Source organism: Rhagoletis zephyria, unplaced genomic scaffold, assembly GCF_001687245.7.
Source record: "Rhagoletis zephyria isolate East Lansing unplaced genomic scaffold, Rhagoletis_zephyria_1.1 Rzeph_scaffold_02669, whole genome shotgun sequence".
Lineage (NCBI taxonomy): Eukaryota > Metazoa > Arthropoda > Insecta > Diptera > Tephritidae > Rhagoletis > Rhagoletis zephyria.
In genome coordinates this window covers 9,926-27,154 of record NW_016159753.1, presented here as the reverse complement: position 1 = coordinate 27,154, position 17,229 = coordinate 9,926, and the positions used below count along the sequence as shown (strand labels likewise).

The 17,229-nt window shown below is 33.6% G+C and overlaps 1 protein-coding gene across 1 annotated transcript in view; it reads right to left on the bottom strand.

The window, feature by feature from the left end:
* Positions 1 to 4,690: 4,690 nt before the first annotated feature.
* The window catches only part of LOC108367411 (prolactin-releasing peptide receptor-like), a 17,063-nt gene continuing 4,524 nt past the window's right edge, over positions 4,691 to 17,229 (bottom strand). Inside the window, exons 2-8 of the mRNA XM_017622017.1 lie at positions 16,350 to 16,552; positions 13,207 to 13,355; positions 12,086 to 12,207; positions 11,681 to 11,907; positions 9,270 to 9,461; positions 5,111 to 5,702; positions 4,691 to 4,997 (exon numbers count right to left, since the gene is read on the bottom strand). Coding sequence (XP_017477506.1) covers positions 4,993 to 4,997; positions 5,111 to 5,702; positions 9,270 to 9,461; positions 11,681 to 11,907; positions 12,086 to 12,207; positions 13,207 to 13,355; positions 16,350 to 16,552 — 1,490 coding nt within the window. The 3' untranslated portion in view covers positions 4,691 to 4,992. The remainder of the gene's footprint in view (positions 4,998 to 5,110; positions 5,703 to 9,269; positions 9,462 to 11,680; positions 11,908 to 12,085; positions 12,208 to 13,206; positions 13,356 to 16,349; positions 16,553 to 17,229) is intronic.

Sequence of the window (17,229 nt, the reverse complement as noted above, 5' to 3'; positions counted from 1 at the left end):
TTAACCGCAAGCCTTGAACTTTTTTTACATACACTCTAAAGAATCTGTTTAAAAATGCGACTATAAATCGAGTATATTTTTGTTTATTTCTAAAATGTGTTGGTAAATTTACACGATGAATATGTATTTTTCTCGTTTACACATTTTTGTGTTTAAAAATTCTTTTTGTTAGCGGCTTTACATAATTCTACGTATGAAATCAAACAGCAGATGTGTATTTTGTAGCTAGTATTTACACACTTTTTTAGTAAATTTACGCGCACAACAGCAGTGTTATTACCAGGGAACGGATTTTATGGAAATTGCCTTTTTTTCTGCTAACGAGATAGAGCATATTCGATTAAGAATGTCCACGATTTAGCTTTCCTTGATTCCATATATACGCATTTGATGTTGCCTTTTTTAAGATATTTGCCTTTTTTTGCCTTTTTTAAGATATTTGCCTTTTTTTTGCCTTTTTTAAGATATTTGCGTTTTTTTGCCTTTTCTACCTTTAAAAAAATGATTATAGCATTTGCAATTTTTTTTAAGATAAAAAAATATACACATTGCCCATGCGGCTTATAGAAGCGCAGAGACCTCTTGCCAAATTGGTGTTGGAAAAATTCAAAGCCGTTTTCTCAGCTAACGTAGGCTTGGAGACAATAAGGGGTGTGGATAAAATTGTAAAGGGCGAGGAAAGCGCCCTCATTCCTGATAATATGAACGTTTCAAACGTTCCATATTTAAATTGGGCTCCACTTGTATCAACTTACGCCGAGCGAAAATCGAATGAAAATGCTGCCAGAAAACTTCAAAATGCATCTTGTGGTTCAGTGTTACTAGAACTATACAGATTAAAGTTTTATGAGTTAGAAACTCGAAAGGATAAAATAGTCAAAGATTCCAAGTACAAATTTTTCATATAATGAAACTAGTTCATAGTTTTTCTCTTTTTACTTGTAATATAAGCATTTCTAAAATAAATATATTTTTTGATTGTTCTTCGTATTTTCTGTCTTTTTTTAGTGCCTTTTTCTGCCTTTTTCGCTATTTTGTTTTGCCTTTTTTTGTCTTTTTTGCAATACCTAGAGCCTTTTCCTGCCTTTTTCACTATTTTATTTTGCCTTTTCCAGCCTATTTCGTTATTTTATTTTGCCGTTAGGTCCTAAAAATCCGTTCCCTGTATATTACACTCTAAAAAGGCCGATATTCAAACAAACTATTCGTTGAATAATCGAGCATTTAATATCGCGAATAATAAGGGAGGAAATCAGTAACTTACCTTTTAGCTAGGAAATTTACACAATTTTTTTTAGTGTAATTAAGATATTAGCATTTGCAGAAAGAAAGTTTTTTTTATTAATTTAAACGAAAAAAAAAAATATTTTTAAAGCACAGCGAAGTACGCTGGGTATTTTCTAGTTTCTAATAATGTAAACTTCTATGTAGTGTGAGACAATATCATCATAAGTTTCTCATTTAAATATTGCTTGCAAATACTGCCCACGCATACACACCCACAATCTCTTTCACCTTCGTTTCAATTTATTTCCATGTTTTGGTGAGACTCCTACGAATTCCACCTACGAAACGACATGTCCACCCCTTTGTTTGTCTTTGAATGGGTATGTTCAGAATGATCAGTAAGCGAAACGTTATGCGTCGTTTGAATGGCTTCATACATTACCTGCCAAATTCAACTTTCAAATGTGCACAAAACAAGTTGTCTCAAATGATCGGAAAAATGGCAGCAAACACTCAACTAAGTAACTAAGTAAGTAATTGGCCATAGACGTAGGCGGATATTTATGACTGACATTTTTTTTTTATGATTTTAGACCTACAGTGGCGAAAATTAAAAATTGGGAAGACACATCTAAGCATTCATCAAAATTTTGAGCTTTTATAATCAGAATTAAAAATTGTTTTGAGTATGCAGTTTTGTAGCCAGTTCAATTTTAATGTAATCAAGTACAAGTTTAAAGTACCTAGGACTTACCATTGATTTTTACTATTTTTCTTTTGCGAACGTGTTGCTCGTTTTCTCAAAAAAAAAATTGTTTAAGAGGAAGAAAGAAGAAAATGCGTGAACAAAAAATTGCCAAAAATCTACGGTAAATCCTAGCTACCTCCAACTTTATTGCACTAAAGCTGAATTCGCCACAAAATTGCACACTCGAAAAAATTAAAAAAAAAAAATCTGATTAACAAATTTCAAATTTGATGAAGATTTTTTGAAATTCCTCGAACATTTATAAATGTTCTACAAAGTTTGAAATTTTGATTAACTTGTTTTTTTTAGATGGTAAGATATATTCTCATTACAAAAAATAATAAAAAATTTTTAAACAAAGAAAAAAGCCAAAACTTACTAAAATGTCTCTTCCCTATTTTTATTTTCGCCACCGTACATACAAGTATTTTATGTCAGAACATTCCACTTTAAAGCCTTTGCCTAACGGTGTATAAAAGTTTCACCAAATTTGCTATGCCTAACAAGGTCTTAAAGCTGTAAAAGGGGCCCCTCAAAACTACTCGTAGGTCTCTTAATTTTGCTGTACGGCACTCATTGCTAAATTCTACGCAGCTGCTTACGTTTTGAAGTACTATGTGCATTTTTACTTTTACATATCACAAAAGGAATAAACTTGAATTTTCGCTAATATTTCGCTTCATACCAGCGAGTCGCACAATCATATATCGCATGTAATAAATTTATGCAGATGTGTTTGTGCCACATTTGTTTGCTTTTTTCTACTTTAGCTCATATTTCAACGACTAACGTGCTGTAAATCTCAAAATAATGCGTTCGAAAGCAATTTTGTGGGAACTTTAATACTTTGCAGGACATTCAGAATATTTAGTGGCAGCGCTGGCTTGAATTATTGCCAAAGAACTTAAATTAATAGCCGGTATAATAAGATTTACAAATAAATATTTACATCTGTAAATTGTAAAAAAAAATCATTGTTCTTAAGGTTGCAGAATAAACTACAAATGAAATTTCACACAATCATCAATATTGACTTAAGGTGATTTTGAAGTGCATCAGCATACCAAAAGATATGTTTATATATCTCTGGGTCATCTGCTTGACCAACTATTTATGTTGTTAGGTGAATTGATATACATAAATAATTTTATAATTCTAACTGGGTAATTTTAACTCACCACAGTCAAACGTTATTCTGTTTGTCTTAGCAGTCACATTTCTAAAAATTTCATAAAATAAAAAAATGTGTTTCTATTCAAAATATTTAACAAACTAAAACTTAAAAGAAAATTAAGTTAAGAAAAGCAAAAAAAAAAGTTATTAACAAAATTTAAATAACATATGGGTCATACAATATTTACACCCCAATATTTTTTTTGGGGTGAAATATTTTTTTTTTACATTCTTTATCGAAAAAAAGAAGATACTAATTTTTTTTTCGTCATGATATTCGAAAATCTCGAAAAGCAAATTTCTGAAATTTTGAACTCACAGAGAAGTATCTTTATTTTTAGTTGTTTGCAGTTAACACGTTCGCTACCAAGCATATTTAAGCAGTGCATCATCACAGACCAGGTAGAATTTTATTTGTTTTTGTCTAGTGTTGTGGGTTTTGGTTGTCATTGGGTATCTCAGAAACACAAATTCATAATAAAGGTCTTGAATTTCTCTTCTTTAGTGTGAAGATTTCGAATGTTTCAAGAGAGTTGCTACGTGTTAAGAAAATTTTAATTTGAGAATACTTTTGAAAAGGAATTTCAAAAATGACAGGTCAAATTAGAAGCCTTAGCCTGTAGATGTATGATAAAGTTTTAATTTTTTTTAGTTAAAAACTGTTTTCATTGGTATAGGGTGATTTAAAATTCGATCAAAATAAAAATATGCACAATGCGAGACTGCTCTTCAACCAGATCTCTTATACCCTGACTAACATTTGGAATATTTTTTAAGTTTTTGAAATTCAATTTTGGGCGTGTGAACGCCATGCGGGTTCACTAGTTATTTATATTTTTTAAAACGCATTAACAAAATTTAAAATACATATTTTTTTCTGTGTTACATGTAATCAATAAAAGGTTAATGACTTCGAATGGACTAACAAAGGACGTGCTGGGTTAAAAACTCTATCAGCGGTTTTCAGTTTGGCCTTGGCGTGAATTATGGCCTCAAATGCTCGATACTCTGGTACTTTTAGGACCTCCGGGTCATGAATAGGATAAAATTTACCTACATTATGCGTTCGAATAAAAAAATAAATTTTAAGATTTCATATTTTATTTTTTTTATTAATTTTAAAATTTCAAATTGTCGGTATCACATCGAATAGTTGGCATTTTTATAAAATAGCAAATATCCACATAAGTTATCATAAAAAGATACATATATGCATTTATAAAAATTTGTAAACAACACTTTGAATTTTAGCATTTTTATAATTTTATCAAAACTCCATAGTTTTATTTCGTTTTGCATTTTTTTGTTTCCATTTATTTCGTTTCAATTTGTTTTTATATATTTTTTTTATTTTTTCATTTAATTTAATTTTTCAATTTCATTCTTTAAAACCCCCAAATGACGTTTGGCTCGCGGGTAGGAAACCATAAGGTTTCTTAACGATATAATATTTCTGCAAATCGAAATTCAAACAGTTATCGCTAAATTCACCAACCCAAATTGTGCACTAAAATCATACAAACTTTTTAATTTTATTGCGCCATGCAAATGCGATTTGTTGAAATAATTGCATATTGTCAAAACCAGCGCACTTCCAGGAACCAATTTTCCAGCTGGTACAGCAAATACTTCTCACATATGTATGTACATACATCTACATAGTATGTGTGTATGTTTGAACCTCCAGTAGTATGTTCAGCGCTTCCGTCGACCGCGACGACGCCCATTCGCTTTTCACAGCATTTTGCAATCGGCGCATGTGCTGCTCACTGGCTTGTTTCAATTTCCAGGTTACCATATGATATGGAATTTATATAGCTCTGTCACCGAGTTACAATGCCCAGCTATCCTAGAAATTGAAAAGCAAAGTAACACACAAATTAAACGTTTTTATATACATACAAATTTATAATACTCTAAAAATTGCAAAGCTTTTGTCTTTATGTATTGTTGTATGCTTACTTTTCCCTTTCGTTGTCAGCGCAAAACCAGGACCACCCGTTACACCACCGGCTCCATTACTGCCACGTGAACTGGAATTTGGCTCTTCGGATGTTGGTGTAGATTGCATCAGCGTATCTAAGTCATCATCGCATTCAATCACATCAGGATATAGCGGTCTGAAGTTATTTCGCCGCCATTGTGGTACTTCCGTGCAACCGCTGCCCGTATTTCTGCCTGCCGCCATGCCCTTATTATTACTATTGCACTCATTCAAACGCACTGTTCCCCCATTCTCAATTGTGTAAGTTATCATATTGTAAGTGTCATTGTTGCCGTTGCTTCTGTCCTTGCGCAAGTTTGCGTAACGATATGTGTAGTAAATATTTCCACAACCACCGCCGCCGCCGCCACCGCCGCCACCGCCACCGCCACCAGCTGCAGCTTCTGCATATAAATTGTTGCGTATACGCATCGACGAATTGGCAAAGTTCGAACGTATCGATGTGGCGCGTGTATGCATTGAGAGCGTACGCTCATGTGCAGTCAAGTTGGTGCGAAATTTGCAAAAGCAGGCAGAAAAACGCTTATTGAATTCTCGCTTGAATTTTTCCTGAAATTAAATTTATATTGAGCTGTGTTAATAGAAGTCAGCGGGATTGAAATTAGATTTCTACATTTCTTTGGAAAAATGTGTATGTACAAAATTTGCAATCAGAGGACTTTTTCCTTTTATCATTTCCATTTCAACTCCATTTGAAAATTGAAATTTGAAATTGTGGAAATTATCGATGGTCAAAATTTAAAAAATTACGAGAAATATGGGTTTTTATTTAGCGCGATAAAAAATCCCAACAAGCCGAGTCCGACCATTGATTATTATATACCATTTTAAAGGCCTATCCTCTTCTCAGATCATATTCGATCTTTGAAATCGAATTAAAAAAAGTAATTCAAAAACTCATAGATCTACAAAATCGTATTTTCTGACCTAAAGCGGCAAGTCGCGAGCTCTAAATAACTTTAAAAGATCTGTAAAAATAGGCAATATTTTTTTTTCATAAAAACAGATAAAATTAGGGGGTAGGGTCTTGAAATTTCCAAAAAAAAACATTTTTTATGAACACCTTAATGTATGTTCGTTGAATATTTCGAGCTCGACATCGCCTGGCAGGATATCAAAACCGTGATATTCAAAGATGATAGAACACGGCGTGGTTTGTGATGAATGCTAATCCGGTACTATTGTCTCGATGGTATTCTTGACGGAGCACAATGTGTGTGACGCAACTCAATCCTGTTGAAAACAAGTTTGTTTCTTGGACCACGTGTATCAATACATTCCATGCCGACATATAAAGACGATTATATCAGCGAGGTTTCTTTAGAGTTCATGGTAGTTTGGCTGCCTTAGGAGCTTGTCACAATCCGGGGCTGATACATAAGTGATGTTGTTTACCTTGTTGTCTTCTTGAGCATGCCGTTGTAGGAGTCGTTGCCTGATGGTCAGGGGTTTACAGCGTCTCGGGCGACAATTGCACTCGTAGAACCATCAAAATGCGAGGTAATCACTTGTTCACTCCAGGTCTGAGACACGAACAGACGTTGAGGTACCAATAGCTATAGATTAGTGCTCATGTGAGGTAGAGGAAGGGGAAGAAAGTTGGAAAGGCGGAAGTTTTGTTACTCAAGAGAACCCTGTGGAGCCGTACGGGCTCCTTTCGCCAGTTGTGAGCAGCCGTCGAGTCTTGAGCTACATGGGACCATATACCGTGTGGTCTATTCCCTGTGTGACCTACAGCTAAATAGAACATTTCTTGGGAAGTATCTTATCGGGTAAATGCAGCAGCAACAGTGAGTGGTTCGGTGTTGCGCTCAATGCCAGTCTGAATAAAAGTGATACGAAGGAACCCTGCTGGAAGCAGTTTCTACAGATACGAACAACGATTGCAAAGGCTCGCCAATCTGAACGGAATTACATCGCCCAAACAACTACCCCTTTTCGGAAAAAACACGAGACATTGCATTACGCAGAAATGGCTGTCATGGGAAAATGGATGTGTCATCCGCCCAGAAATATTTCCTACTGAAAACTGAAGAAAAACGACTGCTATCAGTCACTGGTTACACATCAAAGCCATGAGGCTCCGCACTCATACACACAGAGTGACTGAAGCCATAACATGTGAAAATGTTGCCCCCATTCCTGTTAGCTCGCTAAATAGCTACTATGTAAGTATTGTCGTGATATATACATCGTATCAGCAAGCCAGCCGCATTGTATTTTGCTTATGACACTGGGCGATTAAACTAAGCATTTCATTAAAAGGCGTGTTTTATTTAACGAGGAATTTAAGCTGTTAGCTTATTTTGTATGTAAGACTTAGCCAACATAATTATATTGTCGAAGTCTTCCATACAAAATAAGCTAATAGCTTAAATTTCTCGTCAAATAAAATGCGCCTAACGTAAATGTCAATCAACTTAATGTTGACAACGATATCAATGCTGCAACTTAATAAAAGACCACGCGGTGACGTTTTTTATTATGAATTTTTGTATGCACAATGTTAAATGCAGTTTTTCAGCTAGTCTGCCAAACATTGCTATCAAGCTCAAGTAAAGGTAAGCTCGAAATAAATATATCCTACTTCTATAGTGTCGGACCGAATGGAAAGGCACGTAAGTTAAATGTGGGAAAGCGATGAGGTCGTTGATATCGTGAGGTATAGGTTCTTGGTAAATATGAACGTAGCCTGATCCACTATGTAGACCTTAGTAGAAGCTCTACGTCAACGTATAGTTGAACTCCGTTGACGCCAATCATGGAATGAGAGTTGGTTGAGGTGTTGATTTACTCTAGCTAAATATCGCTGATGGCTTGTCTGTTCAGCGTCGGCTCTGGTGGTTGTGCAGTATAGGTATGGATATTGTCCATGATTTCATAAAGATGGCTTCTGAAGTACCTAAAAAGTGGTTCTGCTTCCAGTAAATGTGTTCGGCTACTCCCTGCGATAGCAGACTAGCAGAAACTACTTGTTTAACAAAAACTTGGGGTTAAGACGACATTAGAAGGCTTTACAAGTCTGTAACCTCGTTTGCTTATCTGCGTCCCAATATTCGCTGGTGATATGAAGGCCTTTTTAATGCTATTTTCGAATCTAAGGTTGGGAAGCGTAATAAGAGCTGCCAATCTGAGCGACGGCATATATAGCAAAATAAAGATGTTGCTGTCGTATGCAGATGATATCGACATAGTCGGCCTGAAACAAAGGGACATATACGTATAATTTTCCAGTTTATAAAACGAAGCTAAAGAGGTTGGTCTAGCTGTGAATGAATTTGCTGTCCACCGTTTCATTTTCTGTGGTAGGGATATTCTCTAGTAGCCTGAAATGACCGACGGTGTCGAAAGCTTTCGACAAGTCCAACGCTATCGCTGGCCACCTTCATTCCATCGCTTTTCTGGCATCGAGTGTAGCTTTCTCCACCATTATATTGTAGTGTCTTTCCTTTCAAGCTCTTTCTTTTGAAATCTACCTCCTCTTCTTCTTGATTGGCGCTGTAACCGCCTAAGTGCTTCAAGACAAGTCCAGTAAAGTATGTCAGTCATTTATTTTGTGTGGCTACTAATGCCAATTGGAAGTTCGAGCTGGTTTCTTCATCGCAGAGCAGTCCTTCCTATTCTAGCTTATTAACTACAAAAAGTATAATTCTAATGAACTTAAAGAGTAGACATAGAACTTTATTATGAAAGATCTCAGGAATTTTCATATTGAAATTTTTTTCAACAAAAGTGGCAAAAAGATATCTTCTGGTTGGAATTATGGAATTAAAATACTCCACGAAATAACTCGCTAAGTTCAATATGCTATCATGTGATTTCTGAAGATAACTGCAAAAGTAACATTATCGTGGAAAAAATTTAGCTCGGGTTTGAACTACCGCGAAGGAGTACTGTCGCTTAAGCATAATTTGACTGAGATCATCAAATGGCACTGGATTACGTTAGAAAAAAACACCTACGGCCCATTTCCAAGATAACTGAAATTTCACAGCCTTTTGAGTGTAGTAAATCAAATTTTACTTTCTCTTATACTATAGTCTTATAGCCTATAAACTACTTCACAGGTGCATAAGTTACAAACAAAATAAATTATTTTGTGTAATAAATACTCACATTATATATGCCATAGATGAAGGGATTGTAGCAACTGTTGCTCATCGCCAGCCAATCACAGCAGAACCAAATTATGCTGATGAAGTGATATTCATTGATTTCCGGTATGGTCACATATAGCATATTGTAAACTTGTAGCGGCAGCCAGCAAATGCCGAATACAATAACAACGACAATCAACATTTTTATGACCTGCCAAATGAAATGCATATGAAAATCAAATATACTGATACTTAATACCTATGCATTTATGCATCTAATGTGAAAGTCAAGCAAAGATGTGCTGAGTATATAAGCACTAAATATTCTTTGGTTATTCTATATGCCGCCGTATCTATAAAAATCTGAACATAATTATGAAATAAACCCGAACCAAATAATTTAATTAAGCAAACAATGATCATTTGCAAATGTTCCTTCGGTTATAATCGAATGTATATACATATACACACACTTTTGTATATATGTATATTTAAGTGTGTATGTGCATTAAAGTGTTCCTTAAACTATCAATATCATGGGGCACCCCTTTATTTCATTTTATGTGCAAAATCAAGACATCCACGAATATTTCTCAATTTTAAACAAGTTTGTAGGACGCCAACAGGGTTTGAAAAAATTTAACTCTTCTAAAAACATCGCAAAAATTTGCTTTGACCAACTATAACTGAGCAATTTAATAATTTATATGAAAAAGTTTCAATTATATGTAAAATTCATCAGATTTCAAGACACAAATTTTGTCGAATTTTCTCATTTAATAATAAACATTTGTCATACCCCTAATAAAATTTTTTAAGGACCACCCTAATATACATAAATGTAAACACTGTGTACGAGACAGCTTAATTAGAGATTAAATTTGCACTCACAGCAAAACAAGTAGGCAGCAAATTCATGCAAATGCAAATACATACAGTGACTCAAACAAGTGAACACGTGTTGATTTTTTTAAATATGTGTTCACAATATTTTTCATTTTATTTATTTATTTTTTTTTTCTTACCGATTTCACAAAAAAGAGAAGGTTATCAATTCGTCGGAATATTTTTTTTGTATGTACCTCACAGGTGGCTAATTTGGTTTAAACCCGATCATTGGATCATGAAGAGATTAATTATAATCTTAAATTTTTATATGAGAATTGAAGTCGGTTTTGTTTTTTGCTTAAAAATTATTTGTTTTGAATATTATTCTATAAAAATATTGTCCAAGGTTTAACAAAAACCATATAAATAAAGGTTTAAAATTTTGTGTAACATTTAGGAAAATTCAAAAAATTTCATCAAAATTTCAAACTTTTTAATTTAAGAACATTTCTGCGTATGCAGTTTTATAGCCCATACAATTTTATAACGTTTTCTAATACGAAGAACCGGGCAATGAAAAGGAACATTTTTTTTCAAACGAAAACCTCATTGTCTAATTGCACAGTTTCAATCGGCTAAAAATCGTGTTAATTTTTAATAATATATATAGTTTTTTGGTGATTACTTTTTCTGTTTTTTTTTTTTATGTAAGGAGTGCAATTTACAAATACTGGCGTTGATTTTTTGAAATTTTGTTGCGAACGGTTTCCGGCATTTTATTTCATAAGAAATTCATGCTTATATTGAAAAAAGTGCAAAAATCCGTTAGCAAAAAAAACATTAAAAATCAACGCAATTTTTTAGCCACTGAAATTTGCATATTATCACATTAAAATTGTATGGACAACAAAACTCCACACCCAAAAATATTCGAAAGATTCAGATTAAAAAATTTCGAATTTTAATGAATTTTCCTAAATTGTGTATAAAGTTTGAAACTTTTATTTATAAGATTTTTTTTAAAGCTTTGACAAATTTTTTATTAAAAAATAACAAAAAAAATTAAGTTGAAAAACATTGTGAATATTAAAAAACAAAACCAACACGTGGTCAGTTGTTTGAGTCACTGTGTTAGCATTAGACTGTCTCACGCTCCATACGAAAACTTTATGAATTTTTTAAATCCAAGTAAAATATTTCGATTGAGTAGGCGTTGAAAATACCGAGATTTGAGCGAATTTTCATTGACATGCACAGATGTTTTACTTAAAATAAACAAATTATAATTTAGCGTGTTGATAATTTTAATTTTATTCAAATCGATTATAAAGTAAGCTCTTTCGTCTAACACCCTAGATATTCAATAAAAAAAATTTTAAAAGAATAGCGCGATTTCTAAAGATATCGTCACCAACGTGTACCCCCGAATGAATAAAGTGGCAGGCATCATAAAATCGCCAAATTTAATGTGTCACAAGCAGAAGCAGCTGGTTTTTCCGTGAGGCACCCTTATGTTCATACATACATACATCTGCATATACATATGTATGTATCTAATAGAACCCATAGACATTTCGGCACATTAATTATTCTTGTACTTACTTTCTTCTTATTTCGCATTAATGCCATGTCACGCGTATCCTCCGCATTTCCCGGCGTTCTTGTAAGCCACAGCTTAAGCGCCATCTGTACGTACACGAATGCTATAACACAGAATGGCACCAAATATTGTACAACCACCAGCACATAACGATAAACTCTCAACTGTTCATCCGAAAGATTGACATTCATACAGAAGGGGCGGGTAACATTGTAGATGATATTGTCCTCTTATTTGGGCGCATTCAACAAAAAGTTGGAGAAAATAGACAAAACAAAAAGGAGCAAAAAAATGGATTATTAAATACCAGAAGGTAGGGGAAACAAGACTTTGTGCCTATATACATACGAGTACACGAGAAAGTAATAAGCACACACACACACACATACATACATACATCTACTTACCCCTGTAGCGCTCGTACATCAACTCAACACGAAAGGCAATGCCAGAGGGGGTGGCGAAAAAGAGCGCCACCAGCCAAATTCCAAGTATAATGAATTTCGAAAATAGTTTGGAGGGACGTGCTCTGTGGAGGTGGAAAATGAAATTATTTAATGGAAGTATGAAAGCTACATACATATGTATAAACATACATATTTTTTAAAGACTACTAAGTGCTTGTGAGTTTCAAATTTTCATATATTCATACAAAAATTTCGCAAACTATCGGAATGAAAACTGTTGGTGGTAAATAAAAGGAAAGCATTTGGTAAATTTATCTTTATTCCCGCAACAGTTTATTTAGATAATTTTTGCGATATAAAATATTTAGAAAATTTTAAGCCCTTTGAGCGAACCCAAAGTATTTTTTGATTTCGAAAAAAAACGGGAGTATATTTTTTCGATATAGAGCATTAAAATTCGCACTTTATCTTTTCACATGCATTTTTGAACCTCTCTTATGTACAAACACCAACAAAGCAAAATTTATTTAAAATAAATTTTTCATTGAAGTAAAAAAATTAGATTCAAATTATGTAGTCTTTGCGCAGTCAAAGGTGATTGATATTTTTGTATCTATTTGGCTTTTACTCATTTCAATTGCTTTCACGAATTGTTTATTAACTTTTCATCTTCATTTGTCTATTTCAAATTGCTGTATAGTAACTACATATGTACATATGTACTTATAAGCAAATCTAAAAAACTTGTTATACTCAGTTTCTGTTTGCGTAAAGTTTCACTGCATCACAAACCACCAGTGCACATTCTCAAATTAAAATTTAATGCACTCTTAAGAAGTGGATCAAATACACCAAGCACGCAAATGGATGCCAAATACTAGTATGACTGCGTATGAGCAATAAATATTTATATGGGGCTGTATTTATTCTCAAAGACTTTAGTAAATTGAGTTTTGTATGTAAATATGTAATTGCATTTTCAGCTTGAAAGCAGTAATGCATGTAGTAAGTACATATGCTATGAGTTGTTGTTACTTTTATATTTTTGTAGTATATAGTACCCTATATACATATCTTGAAAATATTTAAATTTGTATATTTTCTTAAGAAAATTATCTTACCTCAAAGGATTGATGATCGCGCGATGTCGATCGATCGCAATGGCCGTCAAAGTAAACACGGACACATTTACACTCAATGTTTGAACGAAGGGACAAAAGCCGCACATAAACCAAGGTAAATTCCAGCGTTGTAGTAGAGCAGCTTGAAACTGAAAGTGGAAATTTATAAAAAAAAAATTCAAGTTGCATTGCTGTACTGATAAGATTCATCATATATGTATGTGAGAGAGTGTTTCAATTAATTACACAGATTTCTGAAGTAAACGGTTAAAACTTTCAAAATTGCATTTAAAGTGCTTTATAAAGTGACATTTTCATAAAAATATTCCATTTTTATGAATTTTGTATCTAAATTTATATATTTAATGATTGGATAAAAACAGTTTTGTTTAAAAATTGTCTGTTCGTTTAAGTCACGGCGTTTAAAATTCTTCTTTACTCTAAGATTTTCTAGATATCCATAAAAAATCACTTCCGACTAGAGATGCCAGATCGAAATTTAATTTTTGGTTTTGTCTTTTTTTTGTTCTTAGTTACGAAAAAACATCTGTGAAGTGCATAACGCGATCAAACGGCGAAGAAAGTTTATTCAAGTTCAAAATTTGAGGGCAAAATGACAGAACGGCTACGGGCTAAGTGTGCAGAGATATTTGCAGTTATTGCCTAACTTTGGTTTTGTATCTCCGGATTATGAGAAAGCATATGTGAAGTGCAGAAGAACATAAGCGCATTCAAACAAAAAAAATCGGCAACCAAAAATTTGTTTAACGTAATCACAAATGTGGTTAATATTACCAATTCATTGTTGAAAATATCAACCAAGGCATTGCAAAGAAAAAATTTGCTACAAAACTGCATACATACTAAATTTTTTTCTAAAAAGAGTAATTTGTCGTTCTAGCTTTTTAAATGGGCAACTGAAATTGTGGCAAATTAAAATACACACTCCTCTAAATTAAGGTATTTTTTTTTTAATAAAAACTGGCTGACTCAGCTGGGTTCGTCACAATAGTTTTTCATTAAAAAAAACGGACTCACGCTTAATATAAATTGTTGAATATAATTGTTATTATATATTGTTGTTAAGATAATAAAAAAGTATCCCTTATTCATTTCCTAATAGTTAGACGCCTGAAATACTTTTTCCAAAAACACTTGTATTGATTTGGCCTCTATGTGTAATACATACATATGTATATTGCTCAATTGTTTTTAAATTTTTGAATTTTTTTTTTTTTGTACAAAACCTTTAACTGATCTCGGTTGGTTTGTTGGTTAAGTAACGAGTTTAACAACTCCAATTAGCACTACTCGCAATTTAACCTGAAAAGAAAGCAGCAGAAGTCTCTTTAATCCAGCATGTGGAGTTCAAGAACTAAAGAAGTTGAAGTGGGTTAATATAATTTATATTTGTTTAGAGAGTTTAGAGTAGAGTTCGCCTAGATGCCTGATTCTAGTCCTACATAGTGCTGGCCAAATACAGAGCATATGCTCTACCCTCTCTTCTGCATCTCGCGAATTACAGCTACGACACGAAGTGTTGTGTTCGAGTACTAGTCTTGCAGCATGGATTTCCAGGAGCCAGTTCCCTGTGTAAACGGCAATTAAACGAGATAAATCCCTCCTGTTCAGTGTTATGAGAATTGCGGTGCGTTTTGCACTACAGACTCCTGCAGACCCTACAGGATTGTCGGTCTTTGCACCTGCTATTAGCCGCCTTTTGATGACAAAGACCTCTGCCTGAAAAGCACTGGCCGAATTCGGTAGTCGAATACACTCTTCGATTTGGAGGTCGGTTGAAAAAATGTCCGCCCCTACGCCACAATCCATTTTTGAGCCGTCCGTAAAAATAGAAATACTTCGAAGTTTTAAGAAAAAAAGTAGCCAAAACTGGTCAACATTTTATTTAGCTTAATCAGTTGAGCGTAAGTGTGTTTGAAAGCTTGATTTTTTTTATTTACTACTCAATTGTCCATATTTAATTTAAAAATTTTAAGTTGTTTTAACTTAACATCAAATATAAGTTCGTTTGTATGTATGTACATATATGTATATATGCAAATAGCAACATAAATTTGAATCATCTAATGTGTGTCCTGCCAAATGTAACTACATTTTACCATCAATCAGAAGCTTTTATTACACCTTTCATAAATATTATAGTTAATGTTTTACTATAAATATTATGTTTCAGCCTCAGGCGTTTTATTGCAGAACTAAGTTGTATAAAATGTAACAGGTTTTTGGGTAATAAATAGCATGTACATATGTATGTATGTATGTACATGCGCTTACATAAATTGGGGCATACACACAAAAAAGTTTGCGTATTTGAGCTTTTTTATATTAACTCACGGTCGAAATTAAGGTAAGGTTTTTCTTCAATATTTTTCCACCTTGGAAACTACACAGCCACATGCGACATACTTACAAATTTACCGTATTTACCTACACGTGCCCGAGGTTGTTTCTATTTACTGCCTGTTTGTGTTTACTGTGTACATTAGGGGGTCCAAGAATGCATGTGAAGAAGTAAAGTCAGAATTTGTATGCCTTCGTGCCCTAGGACGATTCTATACCGAAAAATATACCCCTTTTCTATTTTTAAATCAAAAAATGTTTAGAGGTCGCTCAAAGTTTTCTATGTATTTTTTATAGGGAAAAACGACTTTTCGTAAAATGGTATAGAAAATTGAAAATTAATATTTTTTGATGGGCAAAACACTGTTTCTCTTCAGGAGACATCTAGTAAAAATGAAAAATTGTTTATTTAACCATCTTTTGTGAGTAAATATTTTTTATAGGTCCCCCAAAAAATTCAAGGAAGGGACCCATAAAAATCATTAGTATTAAACAATTGCAAAATAAGCAACTTTGTTACATTTCCTTGAAGTCTTCCGAAAATATGGATTTTCAAGAATTCTATAACATTTCTGCGAAAAGTTGTTTTTTTTCTTATAAAAATGAGAAAACTTTGAGCGCTTTGAGGGACCTCTATATGTAAAAAATCGGGTATATTTTTTTCGAAATAGAAAAAAATTTTAAATTCCGATTTTTTTTTTTTTGTGAACCACCCTAGTGTACACACACTATCCATATAAGCTATGTGTTTATTAATGTCTCAGCTTAGTGTAAATACGTACCTGAAATGGAATACAGAAAAGTCCAATGATTACGTCGGCAACGGCTAAATTCGCTATATATGTATTGGTAACGGTACGCATTTGTCTCGTTGTAATCACCACCCATATAACCAGCGAGTTGCCAATGACAGCTAAAATACTTATGCTACCATAGAAAATGGAAAGAAGGACGATAATTTCGAGTGGTGCGGAGTAAAGACGTTCTGAAAAGAATGAAAAATAAAATCAGCATGCGATTCCGTTTCGTATTTTAATTATGTATGTTGATATGAAATGTACATAAATGTAATCGATCAGAATTTTGAAGTTTTCCTGGAAGTTAGCAATTTAAAAATCTGTTAACTACAGCAGGATACGACACGTGCTATTCCATTAGTTCTGTGGTAACTTTCATTAAAAAAGAAAAAAAACACAGTTTATTTACTATTTAGTAGATATATATTACGATCACATCGCCAGTTACAAACACTGACAGAATGCCATTAGCCATTCAAATCACGTATGAATTCATTCAGCAACCTATTTAGTTGGTAGGATATTTCCTCTATCTTTATTTAGCTCGCTAGGTCATTAATCATATAACAGAGCTTACATCACCGCAGTACAAGAAATGCAATTGATATGCCACTAGACCGCGCACAAATTTGGTGGTTAGGCATTTGTGGTTAGGCGGAAATTACGACACATCTTGTCTCCTAGTTCACCGCCATCAGAGAGNTTGGCACAGTTGTTGGTCCTGGTACAGCATACCAACTGGCCGAAAATTTCTAAAATCGGACAATAACCACGCCCACATCCCATATAACGGAAATTGATGGTTCAAACAATTCTTTACCAAGAAATTCGTTTATGACAAAATTTTGGAAAATGGGCGTAGCAC